This window comes from Seriola dumerili, unplaced genomic scaffold, assembly GCF_002260705.1.
Source record: "Seriola dumerili isolate Sdu_G_001 unplaced genomic scaffold, Sdu_1.0 BDQW01001892.1, whole genome shotgun sequence".
In the NCBI taxonomy this organism is placed as follows: Eukaryota; Metazoa; Chordata; class Actinopteri; order Carangiformes; family Carangidae; genus Seriola; species Seriola dumerili.
The window spans coordinates 91,253-111,720 of record NW_019176147.1 but is presented as its reverse complement, the minus strand read 5'-3'; the positions used below and the strand labels follow the sequence as shown (position 1 = coordinate 111,720).

Here is a 20,468-nt window from a genome sequence, read left to right as displayed (position 1 = left end):
TGAACTGAATCCCTCTCTCTGTTTGAGACTGACGAAGGAGGTTGCGAAGGTTGCGAAGGTTGCGAAGGGTCCGAGAGCTCACAGCGAGGGTGAATCACACACTCGGGCGCCGAGACCCCCGAAAACCTCCGGGATCAACGTAACGGCGGCTGCTGTTCAACTGCTGATTCTGTTTTGTAATACACACAATTAAGGAGAATGTAAACTGGGAGGTTATAGGAGCATGAGGAGGAGATTAGTTTAGGTGCCGCAGGAAACGAGTCCTTAAACCTGAGAGATTAGTCAGATTTTCAGCGTCTGTGTTGACCACATAAGGTCTGTGTTAAACGTCATCACGCCCCACATCACGAAAAACTGATCCACTCACCAGTCCACCTCCTGGTGATCGAATTTAGGCTTCAAAAAATGACAAAGTGGTTTTCATTTCTGATGATTATCCTGCTGATCAAAAGTCTTTTGTTTGTCACAGAGCTCATTTCACTGAACCACCTGAAGGGATCTGTTGTAAAATGATGAATAACCATCATTATTATTATTATTATTATTATTATCATTATTATTATTATTGGGGGGCATGGGGCCCCTCTAGTTTGTTAACCCTGAAGTTGGGGGCATTTATCTCTAAAACCTTGATCCCCAGGTGCGGCGGGTTTTACCTGCGACCTGTGTTTATTTTTCTGTTAACGATGTCTGTGTGCCTGATTTGATTTTGTGCTTCAGTCTGTCTGTGATTTTACACCCAAATGAAGATCTGAAACTCATTTGGTACGATCGCATTTATCACCTGATCTTACTCCACATGTTCAGTTGGAAGTTTGTCTCATTTATTTACTTTTACTTATTTTTTGCTTCTTCCCTTTCTGCTTTTTTTCTTCTTCTGTGCTGTTTTGTTCCATCGGTGCTGGTGTTGTTGCTTTTTACTCATTGTGTGTGTGTGTGTGTGCATGTGTGTGTGTGTGCATGTGTGTGTGTGTGTGTGTGTGTGTGTGTGTGTGTGTGAGTGTGCGTGTGTGTTTTATGTGCATCCTCGTGTTTGGTTGCGGTTTCTTTGTCCCCCGACCCTTGGCCACTCCTCGGCTACATCAAACCCAGTGGTGAACCAGTTGTACCAAGAGGTCCTCAACTATCTGCTCTGTCCCTACGCTCCTCTTCCCGCTTTAGCCCCGCCCTCCCCCGGTGTCGACCCAATCCCCTTGCAGCGAACGGGAAGCCAGAGCGCCACCGCCACTTTTCAGAGAGGCAGCTTCGCCACAGGAGGCGGGGCGGCCGACTACGCCAACCCGTACCGTACTCTGCAGTTCTGCCCGTCCACTGAGTCGCCTTACAGCAAGTCGGGCCCCGCCCTCCCGCCCGAGGCTGCCCTGGGCCGGTCTCCATCCGTGGACAGCATCCAGAAGGACCCAAGGTGAGGAAAAAACAAAACATATTCACTTGGATTAAGCTCTGGCTTGTTGATGAAGCCCTTTGTTCTGCTCCCTTTCCACTTTCACTGAACTTACTGAGGGCCAGATTCACCAAATCAAAGATATATCAATAACAATAACCTGGAGAACATTAAGCTTTAACTGTGACAAAGAAAAAGAGCTTTAAGTGCAATCCACAAAAGAGTGTCCAAGTTGGAAGTGTGACATGGTGACACCAAAACAGTTTGTAGCACCTCGACAGATAATTGACTGTCAGGATTTGACGGTCGAGTTTCAGTAAACGGCTGAATCTGGGCTTTAGTATGAGGCACACATCACGCCACATCTTTCACTGTCCTCTCTGGTTTGCCTGGTGTTGGGGGCTTGTTCACACTGCCGTATGAATGCCTGCACACACCTCTAGGGCCAATTTAAGAGTTTGCCATTGCTGTTAGGAACTTAAAGCGCCTCTGCGTCAGTGACAATCAGTCCCGTTCTGTGCAGTAGGAAGGAAGACACAGTTAATGTGGAAAGTCTGCATGAAGTCTGCTTTCAGACCGAGAGAGCTCGGCGTGAAGTGTGAGTGTGTGAGAGAGAGAGAGAGAAAGAGAGAGAGAGAGGCAGTGACAGACGAAAAGAGTAAGAGAGAGATCCACACAGAGACAGAATAATAGCTTTTTCTTTATATCGTTCTTTGGTCCTAGTTCAAATTAAGTTTGAAACACTACTCCAATTGTGTGGATTTCTCTTTGTTAGCTTCTTCTTTCTGACTAATGACTACACAGACTAGCTGTCAGAGTCAGGAGCAGCCTAATTAAAGCTGAAGTGTCTCTCTCTGTGACACTTCAACTCAGGTGTAAGCAGGACTCACATATTTATATATTATATTATTTTCTCACATATTAAGTATTTCTAATGAGGAAGTCACTTTGTGCTGAATCGCTTCAGTCTATGGAAACATTTGGAAACACCAGAGTGTGTCGTTAGCGCAGGTGACTCTGGTCGTTGTCGCCATCGCTCTTTCCTCCACCCATCGTCCAAGTGTTTATTTTCTCCGTGCACATTGCACTCACATCTGTTGTCTGTTTGTTCACTCTCGAGCTCTGGCATCATTGTCGTGCAGCTTCCAGCATCCGCACATCTGCACCGCTACGTTGAAAGGACTGACCGGTGATGCATGGCATTTTGCTTTACATTCACAACATGCACAAGTCAGTGCTATTTCAGTAGCTTTGTTGTCCACATTGCGTTAAAGTGAGGGTCCCCCCCCCCCTCAGGGTTGCTCACACAGCGACCTTCTGATCCTGTAGGTGTCCGGTCTTCATGGTTACTCGCTGCGCTGCTGCCGTCCTTCAGCTCAAAGAGGAAATGTTTGGAAAAGTGTGTTTTATAGGATATTATATTTTTTTTATGTCAACAAATCCCATAAAAAGACCAAAACCATCTCATTAATGTTTTTTTTTTTTGGCCTCTTCACTGCGTCAGCCACAAGCTCATTCTCAGTGAAGACGTTTAAAAAAATTGATCACAGATTTATTGTTTCTTTTTTCTTTTTTTCATTTCCTAAAACAGCTGGGTGTTGTAGTTTCTAGCTAACGTAAGTGAAACTTGGCGTAAACCGTGCATTTGTTGGGGACTATTTTCAGCTGCGGATTAATACACACCTGGTGTTCCTGTGGGTATTTACAGCACCAGGACAGTACATGTATATGTGGGGCTGAGATAAACTACAAGGCCCGTGTTCATCATAATGAAGGAACATGTCAATTGAAGTCTGAAGTCTTACCTACGCCAGGCTGTGACTGCAGAGGAGATAAACATGAAATGATCAATTAACGATTGGTTTTGTTTTTTGTTTTTTGTTTTTTTCATGGAATTTGCTGACAATAAGAAAAATATAGAATATCACCACGATTAATACCCAGTGTTTGGGCGACTGGTCAATGGGTCAACGTAGCTGTTGAGTGCTAACACCACAATCATTTGCATTAGATTATTCCTACACGCCTCACCAGGCATAAATCAATATGTAATCTATCAGTGTGTGGAATATAGGAAACTAGCAGCATATTAATAAAAATGAACTTTCATTGATTTAAAAGGACATTTTTTAAATAAGACGTACTGAGTGTAGAAGATGAGCTGTAACTTTCAGGTGAGCAACTGCATTAATCATCGTTTGCCACCACTTGAGTCAATGTGGGAAAAAAAGTAGCTGCTAAAAATACATATTTTATATTATTCTATTATTATCTTGTTTAAATTTAACCACCATAAAACAGGCTTAGCAGCTCAGCTTGTCATTTACTCACCATTAAGCTTCTCTGGTACAAGTCCTGCTTTTCTGAGATAAAGATACTCACCTTCAACTACACACAACTACATGTACAAATGGGCAGCGTTGTCATCTATTTATCATTCAACAGCTAAGTTGACTAACAGGCCAACATCATAAAAAAATGGTGTATTCCTTTAAAAAGGGGATGACACTTTAAACACAGCGGACATGAAATATATAATATATATATATATAGTAGAGTGTAAATCTACGGTTTCTGAAAACCAGTTTAAAAACATTCAGAATTCGCATCTAGGTGTTTGAAACGCTCCACGTTGCAGCGGCCATCGGTTAGTTTGGTGTATGAAAGGAACAAGGCAAGACCCTCTCTTTACCTGACATACCCACCATCTCCCCACCACCTGCTCTAAGTGCATGTCCGTCACCCTGCCCACCTCCTCCACCACTGCCTGATAACCAAATGTTGAGAGAGAAAGACGAGTCTAGTGGCTATATATATATATATACAGTATATATAGTATATATATTGATTTCCACTTACTTATCATCAGTATCGTTGGTTATTGAATAATTTGTTGCCAGACAGCCAACATATACCTCTCTCTTGTTTCTCTCTGCCTGTCCCCCCTCGATAGGTACGACCCAGAATTCCTTGTGTGGAATCAAAATCAAGCCGAGCAAAGAATGACAAAGTAATCCAAGTATTTATTTATACATATATACATTCTGTCTTATCTATCTTACCTTTGTCTCATCCACCGAACCTCTCCATCCTCTCGATATGACACCAGCAGACGCAGATGTTAATGTTAACGGCAGCATGACGACATTTCACATTTGTATTGTCACTCATTTATGCAAAGTGCTGTAATAGACAGGGATCACCTTTGCTTTAGCATTTATATGGATTCTGAATCAGACGTTAGATGAGAGTACTGGCTTTCAAAAGGACTTGGCATTTAATTACGGCATTGCATAATATTGACATCCACTGTGACCCGAAAACACTCACAAATAATAAGTTATTTAAAAAGTCTAATCAGTTTTAAGATAGATGAAAAATTTAAGTAATTAATAATAATTGATTTTTTTTTTTTTTGGAAATTTGCAACATGGCTCACCAGAGCCTCTTGTTTTTTTAAATTGTAAATATTCCTCATTCTCTCCTTGGGCTTTCCATCTCTCCATCCATCACTCCATTCATTTATCTACTTGTTGATTTATTCGGTCACTCGTTTGTCTCCATTGTCCGTCCTGGTGATTTTCTCAACGTGCTTTGTGACCGTTGTATTCATGTGGCTTGCTCAGTGTTAATTTTGGCACCTAATTTTGATTTGTGATTTAGTGGTATTGATCTTTCTGGTGAACTCTCTCTGCCAGAAAGTGAGAAAGTTTAACTGTCAAGAAGTCACACATCAAGAGGAAGATGTAAGATGGCACGCTCCTGAGATCAGAGCCATGTCACTAACATATCATTATGGTACTGTATGGCTACAGAACATACTGTACGGCTCTTGATAATGATATGTTAACGTTAGCTAGCCTGTTAGCAGTGCTAGCCTGTATGTTTTCATGGTTTATCACCTGTCTAATTTTCAGTGGGATTGTGGATGCATATAATCAACAAACCGTCACTACTGTTCATCCCAGAGCTAACGGTGCTGACAAAGACACAACATTAGCTAATATTGCTTGCAGAGACGTCATGTTAGCTAACAACGTGCTAGCTGTCATACAGGAACAATCAGGAACTGCAGTGAGTGGTTTCCTGGGGTGCATGCATGTCATTGAATATTTAGACTCTCATTGATCTGTATTTCACATTATTGATTGGTAATTATTCATTAAACGAGCTATTTGTAAGTTTTGCTATTGCTGCATAGCTAACGTTAGCATTAGCAGCTGTTTACTTACCAGTTTAGGAGACATGTTGTGAGTTCAGCATCAAACTTCGTTCCTTAAATCACCAACAGCTGTCTCCAGAGGTGGAAATCAACGCCAATGTTGACTCTCGTCTCTATCACTTCTTGTCCTGTACTGCATGCTAACCAGCTAGCCCCAGCTAGCGAGGTTAGGTGTTTCCGATAGCGACTCACTGTAGCCTCCAATTCGCCCTGAAGACGTAGCTCTGCTCACACGGCCCATTATAACCTCTTGTCTTTATAAACGGCTGTGGCTCAGGAGGGAGAGCGGGTCGTCCATTAATTGGAAAGTCGGTGGTTCGATTCCCGGCTCCTCCACGTCGCATTTCGATGTGTCCTTGGGCAAGATAATGAACCCCCAATTGGTAGAGAAGCACGATATGTGTAGGGAAAACACGTTCGGCGGCAGAGAAAACTTACAAATAGTCCCTTTAATGAAAATTGTAATATGTCATAGTTTTTGTGATTAAAAAAAAAAAAGAAGTTACATTTCATTTAACTCAATTTTCTAAATCAAGACTTGGCTCGTCAGCTACAACGTGACCTACAGAAACACTCAAACGTCTCTGATGAAGTGAAGGAGCCGATATCAACTCAATGTGGAGATAAAAAAAACAATGTTGATGAATAAAACCACCCATCACAGTAAATACATGATAACTGAAGAGGTGTGAGGTCATTTGGCGCCGTCTGCAGCTGGCTCACTAATGATACCTTTATCCTGCGAAAGCCTCAGACAAAAACAGTCAGCTGATTTGTCAAACCACACACCGGCACAATCTGGCAAATCAAGGTACGTTACCGTGGAAACAGCCTCTTATGTACTCCAACGCTTCTTCCTCCTTCAGCCTGCCGGTAATTTCTGGAAACGTTCCTGCAAGCACAAAGAAAGATTTGTGCTAGACAGGATCTGACCCCACCATAAAAGTGCCTCATTTTATTTCATGCTCATGAGCACAGTATGAATCTGTGATCCATATTCAGTGTGTGTGTGTGTGTGTGTGTGTGTGTGTGTGTGTGTGTGTGTGTGTGTCTCTCTCTCAGCTCTGCCTGACATCTCCTGACCTTTCCTTCATCTCTTCCAGCCTCAGTGGGCCAGTCAGTCAGCCATACCATCACACCGTCTGGATGACACACACACACACACACACACACACACACACACACACACACACACACACACACACACACCTCTCTTTTCCCTTTTCTAATTTTCTCTCTGCCTCAGTCTTTCTTGCACTTTCTCTCCCTCCTTTCCCAACTATTCATTTGTCCCTCTAACCTCCTTTGCACATCGGGGTCAAGGTGGGGTCGCCATGACACACACCTACGATTCATTTTCAGACATTGCCGGTTTTATATGCGTTGAAGGGATTTGTACTTCAGTATTATATTTACCTGAAAGGCCCGTTCGTCGGAGACAGTGACACAGTTCTCTAACATTTCCCGGACGACACGTCTAACCTCTGTGCTAATCAATGAACACAGAACACTATTACACTGAAAGGTGTAAGAAGGAAATATGTCTCCAGAAGAAAACGTGGTTTAACTGTAAATATGTACATTGAATAAATAGATGAGAAGATGAATGCAAAACTATCAGTATCAGATCCTCCTGAGACGTAAGGAGAGATATCGCCTCCGCGGGTTTTTAATGACACATCACTGACTCGTGCGGTATCGTCACGCTATCGAGCTCTGAAACTTCTAGAAAATGAACTTTGGTTTTACTCTCTGGACTCGCCTCCTGAGTGTGTTGCGTCATTTTCACCAAGATCAAAGCAAGAAGAAAAGGAGTGTCCTGATGTCACCTATTGGTTTTGCGCGGTGGGTGGTGGATAAGTGAATATGTTCTACAATGAAAGACAAGACTTCCACATTCTGTTCTCTGGCTCTTTATCTGCAGTTTTCTCTTATACGAGGAATGAAGCGATAATGTGAAGATGCTCAGATCACTTGCTAACGTCAGCAACTATTAGCAAGTGTGAAGACTAACCTAATTCTTTGATATATGGTATCACTCTAGGGGGCCATGGATGAAAAAGACAAAGTTTCAAGTATAAAATCATAATTTCTTCTGTTAAGGAAGTAGGAATTTAGATTTTAAAAAGTTGTGTATTTAGTGAATGAAGGTATAACGTTGAATTGTTTGTGAAAATTCATAATCTGCATTAAGAATCAGAAAGTAAAAGTGGAAACTGAGGAGAATAACCCTCTTATTAACCCTCCAACCAGTGTTTCAAACACATCCAGTCATTATGTTTCTCAGGAATCATGTGGTCGAATCGGTTCGTCATAACTGCTGACACGTTGATCTCGTACCGCTTGGAAACAGATATTAGGCTACGTATCACCATCTGATCTCTTTTAAAGACAAAAAATATTGGTGGTTGTCCAATCCTAAAACATATGATGATGATGCTAAATTGTCAGATTTCCTTTCTCTTAATTACTTTTCCCTATAACCTCTGATTGTCCCTTATCTTGACATGTAAGATGACACACTGCCCCTCCTCCCTACTTATACACCAACATAATTCAGAAAATTCTGATTCTTTTTATTTGTTTTTTTATATAATATAATGACTTTTTACAAAACTTTTCTCTTAAAATGTGTTTGTTTTAGTTTTATTTTCACGGTGGCCTTCATGCGAAACTGCTTCTGCTTGTTGTTGCTTCGCCCAGCGGCGGATCTGAGTTTGTGGACTTAAAAAGTTTAATGAGGCTATTTGCTGCCACATGTAACTGCGGTCCATACACAACTGTGAAGTATCCCATCTGAATTACACGCTGTTCAGTAAAGAACAGATGACACTTGGGGGTCCGGAGAGAGAGAGAGAGAGAGAGAGAGAGAGACAAATGAGAGCTGATAAAGAAAACGGGGTGAGCTCATGCTACAACATCACTGCAAGGACAATTACATGGACTGTTGAGTGCAACCAGTGTTGTCCATCATTAATCAGTTACCGTGCTAATTACTGTATCCATCAGTTGAACATATTGTAAACAGATCCCCGGTGCTCTGCTGCTGCTGGTCTGAGATCAGTTTGTGACACCAACAGATGTGACACTGAGGGCTGTTCTATTGTATTTGATTCTAGGTTGCTATAAATACACAGTAATGTTTTGTTGTTAATCAGCCACCTGAAGTTGTTATAGACGTCCTGCTGCAAAAAAAAAAAAAACGAGTCGGCGCTCTTTTGTCTTTTTATTTTTAACTTCCTTTTATTCTTCCGCCTCTTTTCTTCTTCTGTCGGTTTACTCTGCGGGTTTTACCCAACCCGTCCGTCTCTGCGTTTCTGTCCGTCATTCAGGGGAATGACTCATCAGACACATCTCAATTTCTTCCACACACACACACACACACACACACACACACTCCCCCCCGAGAGTCCTGCAGTGATGGCAACACACACACAGAAATATACCCAACACAAATCGCATAGTTGGCTCTGTGGTTTCAAATCGCTCTATTCCACCAAAAAACCCTGACTCACAGGAAATCCATTCAGCCTGATATAGAAGTGAGCTTTATCTGCCTCGCAGCCCGCACATTACAGCACCTCGCCCTGCTTTCTCAATACATAATTCATAGAGAGTTTATTTATTTACCAGGTTTAATTGTTGGGTTTGCCTACAGCCTGGCGTCATCGTATTGTGGTGTAAATGTTTTGGCTGTGGGTGACACGATCGCACACGGAAACACACACACACACACACACACGCGCGCACGCGCGCCGAGACGAGTGGTGATGCGAGATAGCCCACCTGGTTGGCTGGAAACAAAGGGTGGATTGACAGTTTGTCAGTACTTTGTCCCAGTCCACTGAGTCGCCAAATGACACATTAGGTTCTCTTGGGGGATTTTAGAGTCACACACGTCGATGCACAACAGCGCACGTGCATACACACATACATGGACGCACGTTTCGTGTGAGAGGGAGAGCGTCGGTGAAGAAAACTTTATTCGGTTCTTTTCCTCCTTAATTCTAATTAACAGTTAAACAAAAGAAATAGACTTATTTATAGGAAGCACTGAAGCGGCAGAAAGAGAAGGTAAAGAAAGAGGTGACATTTAGATCAGCTGTTTGCCTCAAAGTGCCTTGGAGTGAAGATATCTGCAGCAGGGTTGAGATTAAACTTGCCGTCCAAATTAGTTTCAGGAAGTCATGTGAACTGGCTCCTTGTGCTTTCACAGAACAAGCAAAACAGTGTCGAACAAACAGAAATCTTCCGACTTTTTAGCCGGTCTGCTGTTATAATTGCCTCGTTTCTGCAGTCCGATGAGTCCATTTGCATCTTGTAAGTTCAAAAGAAAAAAGAAAAGGTTAAAGGTCAAGGTTAGAATTGCGATGAGTCCAGACTGGTCCGGTATGAGAGCAAGGATAAGAAAAGCCCAACTGGATTTGGAGTTGTACCAGGTGGCTGAAGCTGGGGATACTGGGGTCCAAGCACCAATGCAGACTCAGAACTATGGAGCTATTTGTAAGTTTTGCTATCGCTACATAGCTAACGTTAGCGTTAACAGCTGTTTTGAATCCAACTTTGTTCCTTCACTCACTCAACAGCTGTCTCCAGAGGTGGAAAGCAACTCTTGTCTCTGTCACGTCTGTTTTCTTCCACTGAAGCTAGCACGCTAACCAGCTAGCTCCGGCCTGTCCCGTCACTTTTCCGATAGCGACTCACTGTAGCCTCCGATCCGGCTGAATATCTGTGAGCAGGGCATCGTAGGTGTTACGACAGCCTGCTTTTTAATTCGCTCCAGGGCTGTGAAAGTCACTAACACACATACACTGGTATGATACTTTTTTTTTTTTTTTTTTTTTCCAGTTCAAGTAGGATTCTCTTGTTTTTCAGAGCTAGCCAAACATCCTGCATATTCTTTGCTCCGCTCCAACACTAAAACAGTGCAAACATTCCCTCAGTGAACACTTTTGCCCAAAAGTTCACAGATGGCTCAGTCGTATTTGCACATCCTGCTGTGATGTTGTCACACATTGTTTGGGACTGGGAGCACCGTATCCTCCTGTGTTCCCTTCTCTCTGGAACGAGTGAAACACACACAAACACAGCGAGAGAGAGAGAGAGAGAGAGAGAGAGAGATGACGCTGAGTAAAAAGCAGTACAGCTCCAGGGTTGAGTTAGTGAATGAATGAACCATTATCGCACGGCTTTCTGGGGCAGAACACGCACAGGAGCGAAGACACAGTCTCCTCGTTTTATTTAGATTATTATTTCCGCTCTTTCTTCAATATTTAGTTTTGTTTCGGAGACACATCACAGAACAGCAACACACATTACACAACATGTGAGCAGTATGCTCAGTCCGTCAGAGCGTGCTGTACAGTATCTTAGTCTGGTTCGTCGCCTGTATGTTGAACATTTACATTAGATTTTCTCAGCCTGAGGCCGTGTGCGATGAGTCGGATCTGCTGCGACGCGTCACTCTCTCTCCGGGGCTGTAGCTGTTCTGGAGGATTCCCGCGCGTGCAGCAGATCTGCGCCGATTATTTTTATTTTCTGTGTAAAGCGGAGGAAGTCACGTCCGTTAAGGTTCACGGTTTATGTCCATCTTGACACTCGCTCCTTCATGTGTCCGTTGAAGGAGTTACCGGTTGTTAAGACTGTTCCTTATCTCCACACCGACCATGAAGTGTGATCTCAGTCCTTGTTCTGTGTAAAACTGGATTCTGACTGTGAGTTCAGCTTCATCTGAACGAGATGGTGAAATCCTCCAAATATCTAGTTATTTCACTGCAAAACCGAATTCCTGTCTGAGCTGCAGGGAAGTGAACTTCTGTAACTTTGGTCAAAGTTGTTGAAAATGTTGAAAAGTGAAAACTTACATTATCTCAAATGTTTCCAGCACTTTTCAAACCAATGCGAAATCCGACTGATTTTAATCACGGTAACCCGTACGTGTCGTTTCGTCGCCTGTCAGTGACATCATCATCTCCCCCGTGCACGTGTGTCCGCGTTTTGTTTTCACACCTTTGTTTTTACACCTTGGTCGTTTTCAACTGTGTCTTTTAACCAGATGAAGGATTTTATTCATCAGATCAGCTCCTCCAACATTTCCTGTGTCCATTGAACTGAGCGTCTGTGAATCAATGCGTTGGCGTTTCTCCCAGTTTTAATCCCCTGGTCCGTCTGTTATGGCGATGGACGACACCTCTGTGGATAATTCAGCTGCTGGTTAAAAAACAAAAACCTGCTGAACATCTGGTTCATAAGTTATGAGAGAACAAATGTTAGCAGCAGAGTAACGAAGGTTGTGTTTGTGCGGGAACGTGAGAGCTGCTGGGAAACATGGAGCTACCTTTTAGGATTAATAAGTCGCAGTCGTAAAGCAGCTTAAAGTGAAAGTATTAGAGTTCAAATATTTTAGTAAATGCGCTCGATTACATACGTGAAATACAGTGTTTGTGTTTGTTCTCACCAGTGGATCAGTTTAACCCTTCACTTAACCGAATGATCACATGAGGATCACGCCGCCTGGTGTAGTGCTTATTAAAGACGCGTCGTGTCAACAGACGTTATCGCCGCTCTCTAATTACAACGTGGGAGAAAAAAAACTAAACAAAAAAAAAAAAACATAAATACACATATACACATACACACATCTGACAGCTCGCTCAGCCGTGACTTTAGATGTCTTATCGCTCAATTAACCCAGTAGGTGACCGACACAAGGTCATGTCATCTCTGATCATATTTACTGACGCACACGCCGCCGCCGCCGCCGCCGCCGCCGCTGCTGTATGCACATCACAACAGTATTATGTTAATGCTGTGTGTGTGTGTGTGTGTGTGTGTGTGTGTGTGTGTGTGTGTGTGTTTGTGTAGGGATGTGCCTGGAGGGGAGGGGTGAGAAAAGAAACACAGAGATACACTGAGACAAGAGGCTAAAAAAATAAATAAATAAATTGTTAAAGAGAGAGGATTTCAAAGAGAGAGAGAGAGACGGAAAAAAAAATAACCTTTGAAATAATTCTCTCTTCCTTCTGTCTCCAATTTCCCCATTTTTCAAACACTGGGTTTATCCCATTGGCCCATTATGAAACTTAGAGACAAAAGCTTTCTAATCCTGGCACTGCCTTTGATGGCTGGATGTGTATGCAAGTCACTGAGTGTGTAAGTGTGTATATATGTGTGTGTGTCTCACTACTATATTAGTGTGCTTGTGTGTGTGTGTAAGTGTGTGTGTGTGTGTGTGTGCGCTTGGCGTTAGCTAATGCTGCTCTAAGCTGCATACTGAGTTGTCCTACAGCACTCAGTTGTATATATGTGTGTGTTTGTGCAAACCTGCAAGTGTGTGTGTGTTTATGTTAGATTAGACTGAACTGAAATTATCTCCACGGGGACATTGGGCTGTTGCTGCATCAAGAATAAGATACATCAAAGAGAAATGGCTTCCACATAAACAGGGCTTCTGTATGCAGCCCAAACTTCTCCCAGCTGTCAGAAAAATTTTAAATCAAAGTGTGCAAAGTGAGGATTTAACAGCAGGGACTGCATGTGGAGACTGTGTCAAAAGCAGCGGAACATGCTTAAGCAAATTTTGCAGCAGAAATGAACAGGAAGTGTGTCACCTCCTCCTTCATCCACCTTCAGGTTTATGGATGACGCATCGAATAAAACTTTGGCCCAAACTAAAAATCTGGTCTCAGGTGTAGCTGGTCCCTAGAAACCGTTGCTGTCAAGGAAACTTTTGTTGCCGTTGGCTACAGATAATCTACATCGATAAGCCCCGCCTCCCTACTTCCATCCTTCCCTCTGATGCCGACGCCGTGACTTCATTCTCTCACATCGCATCTTTCCCACGTTAATCATCCGTGTTTCTTCTTTCACACACACACGCCCTTTGCACACATTCATAGGGTTAGTGAGCTTAGTGTGTATCTGTGTGTGTGTGTGTGTGTGTATCTGTGTGTGTGTGAGTGTGTGTGTGTGTGTGTGTGTGAGTGTGTGTCTGTGCCTGGGGCGTGCCTTGAGGCGGAAAGCACTGAAACCAAAGCTGCTGGGGCAGTTAGAAGAAGGGATTCATCATCACAGCAGGGGGAGGCTCTTACAGTGCATCCAAGATGGCTGCTGTCGTTATTCACCTTCCACTGACGGTGCAAAGGGAAGCTGTTTAGCTCAGAAAATATTATATCACATATATGTGTAGAATCGGGTGTGTAAGCCACATGTGCCAACTTTGCCAACGAGAGAGATCTTCTCGTCTTTAATTTCGATGTTAGAAGAAGCAGAAACCTTCCCAGCACAGCAGCGTGGGGACATCATCATCCTGATCCATGACGCTCATCAATACAACGGCGTATTCGGGCCATTGTAGGTAAAAAAAGACAATAAAAATGACAGAGCCGGAGAGGAGGGTAATATTCTGAGAAATAACAAGAACAGTAAATTTAGGAGAGAATCCAAGTTTTCTCTGAGATTATAAAGTCGTAAATATATTTGTCAATCACAGAATTTACTGCTGATATTTTATAGTTTATCTAAATGATCTCAGATTTTAGAGTACGTCTCTCACCCGGCTCCATATTTCTTCTTTTTCTTTTTTTACCTATATAAACCCTAACACGCCGCCGCACACCAACGCTCTCTTCAAAACTCATTGGTACAACTTCCTGCTCGTAATCTCTGCCCACCAAAAACTTCCGCTGTTATTACAGAGCTAACCACGACCCCTTGACCCCTGTCTCTTGAATTGGCCTCTTCTTGCTGTGGTGTTTAGGTCTAAGGGCTTGTGGGAAATGGTGTTTGTTAAAAGCCACAATAAAACAAATAAACACTGATATTATCTGACTGTGTGCTGTGTTAATCCAAACATATGCAGGGAGCCACATGACAGACTGTGCTGTTGAGAAAAGGATTTTCAGTAATTAACGTTTGCTACAAATATCTACGATATTTTGTTTGTTTGTTTGTTTGTTTGTTTCGTCCTTGTGTTGTTGTTTACATTACGTGGTGAACGCCGTGTGGCAAAGGTGAGTCCAATATGAGGATCAGTGTCCGAACGAAGGCACCACACTGAGAAAACTCTACACGGGCAGACGTGATGTCTTCGGCTCATTCTCACTATTAAACCTTCATTTACCGGCAGATTGTTGAGTTTATATGTTGGCGCTGGATGTCGAACAGCTACTGGTGATTAGTTGGGAATAATTTAAACAGAACGTGGAGCAGGACGAGTTAAAATCTGTGTTTAATGTGCTTTTTATTTCTTTTTCTTTTTTTTATTTATTCTCCTCCATCCTCCATTTCTCTCTCTCTCTGTCTCTCTGGTGAGCATTTTAAATCAGGGTCACAGTAGGGAGGCAAGCTGCCTAGTAACAGGTTCAGCTACACACACACACGCACACACACACACACGCACACACACACGCACACACACACACACACGCGCACCTCTATCTCTGCTCACATCACAACACACTGTATTTTTCTCTCTTTGTGTCTCTGTAGGGAGTTTGGCTGGAGGGATCCAGAGCTGCCAGAGGTGATCCAGATGTTGCAGCATCAGTTCCCATCAGTCCAATCCAACGCTGCCGCGTACCTCCAGCACCTCTGCTTCGGAGACAACAAGATCAAATCTGAGGTATTGATCTCTAAAGGGGGAAAGCACGCCAAGAGACGGGACTCTCGAACACGGAGGGTTGACGTGAGGTGGCCCCTGACTCGCACCGTCTCTTTTATATACACAGACGCGAAAACAAGCATTCTTTGTTAGTTACTTTCCCTACAAAATCATACACAAATAGAGCAATAAATACAAGTGTTTCCACAATTTCATGCGTCCACGCCGGTGACAGCCACGGCCGGAGGCGTCATGTTTTCGGGGGTCGTCCGTCCGTCTGTCTCGTTCTCCTGAGCGAGATATCTCACCAACACGTTGAGGCAACTTCATTTGGTTTTATGTGCCAGAAACCAGGAAGTAGTCGATGTACGTATTGAGAGCAACGTTCGATTCCCGTGTGACAGTACGGTGTGAGGACGGTTTAAAAAGTGCTAAACAAAGATGTAATGTAATGCACAGGAAGTTGATGGTAAAACTAATCCTGCATTTGGCAGAATGACTCCATGAAGGACTTACTCTGAAGGAGCGGCATTTCTGATTCCATTTATTTATGTATTAACACATAGAACCACGAGAAACACTGTACTGCAGTATGCTGAGGTTATTGTGTGTGTGTGTGTGTGTGTGTGTGTGTGTGTGTGTGTGTGTGTGCGCACGAGAGTCTTTATTCAGGGGAAACTCCATCCCACATGTGTGCAGCTGTCTGAGCTCCACCAAACTCCGCATTAGACGGCATTAACTCCTCATTACGCGCACTTAACCCGACTCTGAATACCGCCCTGTTCCCGCCGCCCGGTCCTCCTGTCCCTTTAGAGCCGCCGTCGCTCCGTGTCTCGGAGCGAACCGCTCCGTCTGTCTCTTCAATGTCAACTCAATTCCGCTCAATTTTCGACTTTATTAATCCCCACGGAGACGATGGATTTGAGAGCAAACAAAGTTCTTCAAACAGCAATCAGCCAACTGGCATTAAAAATAGAGAGAGCGAGAGAGATGTATAAGAGAGATGACTGATGCCGGGGCTGTAGGGGAGTGAAGTATGGGAGTATTTAGAGCGAGGCTGCCAAACCGACACCTCACAGGCCAAATTGTTTTTTGCCCTTGAGAGAGAAGTCTGAATGGAGAAATAAAAGACTGGATGCTGAGGGATATAAATGGCCTCCTGCCTGTTCGCTCTCCCAGCACTGAACACAACTGTAAGTGTGTGTTTGGTGTGCTTGACTTACTGTGTAAGTTGTGGATGAGTCACTAAGGGGAGAGAAGAATATTAGTGGGCAATAATTTCAGTCAATCAGCTGCTAGTTTTAACCAATTAACCAATTAAAAGTGTGAAAATATTAAAGGAAATGCACACAGCCTGTATTCAGACACTGAGCCTTAAAACCAGCCGTCAGCACTTCTGGAACTTTGTGATGTCACAACAAAGCAGTCACCAAGCCCCGCCCACCTGGACCCACCATCCAAACCTTTGCAGGATGCGGTTTCTCTGAGTGTTTTACCTGAAATCTGCTTTATTTTTATTGGATCATTCAGAAAACAGTCAGCAGCCAATCAGACGAGAGGCTCAGAGCCTCCTCTCCTCTCTTTTTCAGCTTCATTAAATAAGCAGTAACAGATATAATAATTACTTGCAGTCCTTGCTGAGACAACTTCCTGTTCATTTGTTTTCTTGTGGAGTTGGGTAAATCTAGTTCGGCAGCTAGTTGTTTGATTTAATTAAGTTTAATTGTTTGGTGATTTTTTTTTGGCATAACACTCATTACAGGGTTCATTACTGAAGGAGCTAATGTCTATCTTAAGTTTCTAATCAGTGCCCAGTTTGAGGTTTTCACCCATGGTGCATCAGCTGAAAGCGGCTTCATACCTTTATTTTCAGGCACCACAGACTCAACGTTCCAGCTGCCACGTCTCCGAACTGTCTCCTTCTCTGAAATGTCTTCTTTTGGTTTTTGTGGAGAGGAAGAGGAGGCAGCCTGCCCTACATTCTCTCTTTGTTTGTTTGAAAGCGAGGGGGACACACGGGGACAGAAAGTGCAGTGGCTGGCATTTAAATAAATCTTGCATCAGTGCCACAGAAGCTGCTGCGCCCTGTTTATTTTCCAAGTGTGGTGAAAAATTAATATTTACACGATAACCTAAAATTTAGGTTTTCCTCATACCCACCACATCAAGGGGTGAAACTGTTTTTTCTCACGGAGGTAAACAAACGCGGATATCTTCAGCTCCTGCGCTCTGCCCGTAGACACCAGCAGACATATTGTAGAGGGGGAATCGACACCAAGGCATTTAAGCGTACGCTGATTCCTTTCCTCCTTCCTCTGCCCTCAGATCCGGCGGCAGGGCGGCATCCAGCTGCTGGTGGACCTGTTGGACCACCGGATGACCGACGTCCACCGCAGCGCCTGCGGAGCCCTGAGGAACCTGGTTTACGGCAAAGCCAACGACGACAACAAGATCGCCCTGAAGAACTGCGGAGGCATTCCTGCTCTGGTCCGGCTGCTGCGCAAGACCACAGACGTGGAGATCCGAGAGCTGCTCACAGGTAAAACAAAAACACAAAAACACAATCTGCGCAGGAACTGAGATCACAGCATTTCCCTAAATTCTTTCCACTGGAAAAAACACACAGGATTTTTGGCGTTTGCTTGTGTGCCTGCGTGAGTTTAAATGTCCAACCTTGATATATACAGTATATATATATATATATATATATGTATGTGGATCACCTTTTCTGGGGCAGAAGTTTCTTCCAACCACCTTTCATGCTAAAATCGTCGTAGTATTTTTAGAATTATCAGAAATGAACTTGTGGCTGGTGCTGATGGTTGAGGAGCTGATGGAGCTTCAGCCATCACTGCCTTTACAAAACAAGAGGTTATAAAACGCCATATCTCTTCTGCCTCCTCTCTACCTGCTGTCATATTGTTTTCGTTACCGGGGCACAATGAATCTTGGGATAGTTTGGGCCACGAAGGATCCACCTGATCCAAAGACGCATTTGAAGGAGCCTTCGAAATGCAATTGGTCTTCAGATGCAGCTGTATTAGGACACAGCTATTATCGGAAATGCCAATACGGTCCAGCTGGACTGGGGCTAGCTGGTTAGCATGCTAACTTCAGTAGAAGAAGAGAAGTGATAGAAATAGAAGCAAATCAAGAGTTAACATCGGCGTTGCTTTCCACCTCTGGAGGCAGCTCCTGGTGAGTGAAGGGATGAACTTTGATGTTGAACTCACAAACGTTATAAACTGGAAAGTAAACGGCTGTTAATGGATGAATTAGCTATGTAGCTATAGCATAACACACAGTTAGCTCCTACAAGCCCTCACATGCACACACATTCCTGCAACTGCACATCTACAACCACACACACACACTCAGATGAAGAACACCCAGTATTGACTTATATACACACACACTCACACACACACACACACGGCAGAGAGAGTTGTTTACTATCTGCCTGTTTCCTGCCTCTCATCAAGTGCTGTTGACTTGTCTGTTGACTCGTCAAACCGGGATACACTGCACCCGTATCCTCAGCAGGTTCGTACTCCCTGTCAGTAAACACTGAAAAGGATTCATTAGTTCGAGGTTCTGAACCCACCGAGGTCCGTGCTGTAAACTCACCGGTCACACAGCTCTTCCCCGAGTATATAACATCTGCAGTTCCTTTTTCTAATTCACATTCACGTGGCCGTGGCGAAGGAACCCTCAGCCCTGGAGTGGGATGGAGACATGAAAGAGCTACAGGAGGAATACTGCTCTCACTCTCGAAACTGATCTATGTCCGCAATCCCCGCGGGGGAAGGGGGTGGGGGGGTGGAGAGGTTGGGGGGTTATTCCAATCCAGGAGCCAGATGAGAAAATGGATTTTTCTTATCCAACCGATCATGAAAACATGGCGCTGCTGTACGGCCTGTAAGGAGCATGATCATTTCAAGGCTTGACACTCTCTGGAGCAGGATAATTCGTTTCCTTAAATTTCAGAAAACACAACCAGCGTCTCATTAGAGGCAACATTCCAGTGGTTGTCCCAGTGTGTGAGCCCTGTTGTCCCAGTCTGTCGCTGCCTGTGTCGTCCTCTCTGACTTTCCAGACTCAACAACAAGATCGTGTCTGCTGTGGTGGAAATTTAGTCATGGGGTCTGTCTTTGTAGCGTCTTCAGTCATAAGACCTGTTCCCGGTGTCAGCAGGCTTATTGTATGTTGCAGCAGCATGCACCAGTATGTTACAGTATACAGATAATGACCAGTTTCTGCAGCTGCTTTCAATAGGGATCATGTCCTTTTAATGAAGGATCCTCACCTCAGGATTTTACCACCTGTGCCAAAGATTCAGTTGCCAGTGCAGGAAGTAGCGCCCGTTGTTGCAGCGAGGCAGAAAGTAATGAGGCAGAGGTCAGGATTGTGTAGTGTGTGTGTGTGGTGGGTGGGGGGGGGGTGTAGCATGTAGCATACTGTAGAAAAACAGCATTTTTTAATGCATCCTCCTCTTCACGTTCCCGCGGCACAGAGCCCAGCCCTCCCGATCCGTTTGTTCAGTTTGTGCGTGTCGCTGGTTTAAGGCTGAAAAATAATGCACACAACAGACTCTGTCCCTTCCTGCAGCAGCCGCTGTGTTGCACCTCCAGTCCAGTCTGTTGTCGAGGTGAGCTTCAAGGCGTCTGCATCCCTCCTCTCCCTCCTCCTCCACCTTCTCTCTGAGAGAGACACAGCCCTTGTCCCTAAGTCCACAAACATCTCCACGTCCCCAGGTGTTCTGTCCAACCGCTGACACACCCACAGCCTGGGTGCGTTGTGTCGTGTGAAAGCTCCTGCAGCTGACAGGACTACGGCTGTGCTCCTTGTCGGTGACCACCTGTTCAGACACACATCCCTGCGGCTGCGGTCTGTCCGTCAGGACAGTCAGTGATCCAGCAGTCTACCTGCGTGTCCTACAGCTCGTCTCTCAGCAGGACAGGCCGGATCGTGTTAAAGGAGGGGAGCTCCATGTTGCCCGACTTAGGCTTAGGGGGAGTGAAGTGTTTGGATGTTTCACGTTTGTATTTCTTCTTATCGCTGCAGCGTCCAGCATCAGCGCTCTTCTTCTGCAACTCCAAGTTGTAATTTAAGATTTTTCTCAAAGCTCCGATATGCTCCGACTTGACCGAGAGTTCAGGTAATTGAGCCAGATTGAACCGTTGCTTTATTTTCAATTCACTGACCCACTGAAAAAGAGGGAATCTGTCTCCGTCAACTCGAGCACGCAGCGCCTAAGGCTC

General features: G+C 44.2%; 1 protein-coding gene across 1 annotated transcript in view; it reads left to right on the top strand.

Moving 5' to 3' along the window:
* The window catches only part of ctnnd2 (catenin delta 2), a 162,762-nt gene that overhangs the window by 74,853 nt on the left and 67,441 nt on the right, over positions 1 to 20,468 (top strand). Inside the window, exons 11-13 of the mRNA XM_022768920.1 lie at positions 1,162 to 1,405; positions 15,096 to 15,228; positions 17,533 to 17,746. Coding sequence (XP_022624641.1) covers positions 1,162 to 1,405; positions 15,096 to 15,228; positions 17,533 to 17,746 — 591 coding nt within the window. The remainder of the gene's footprint in view (positions 1 to 1,161; positions 1,406 to 15,095; positions 15,229 to 17,532; positions 17,747 to 20,468) is intronic.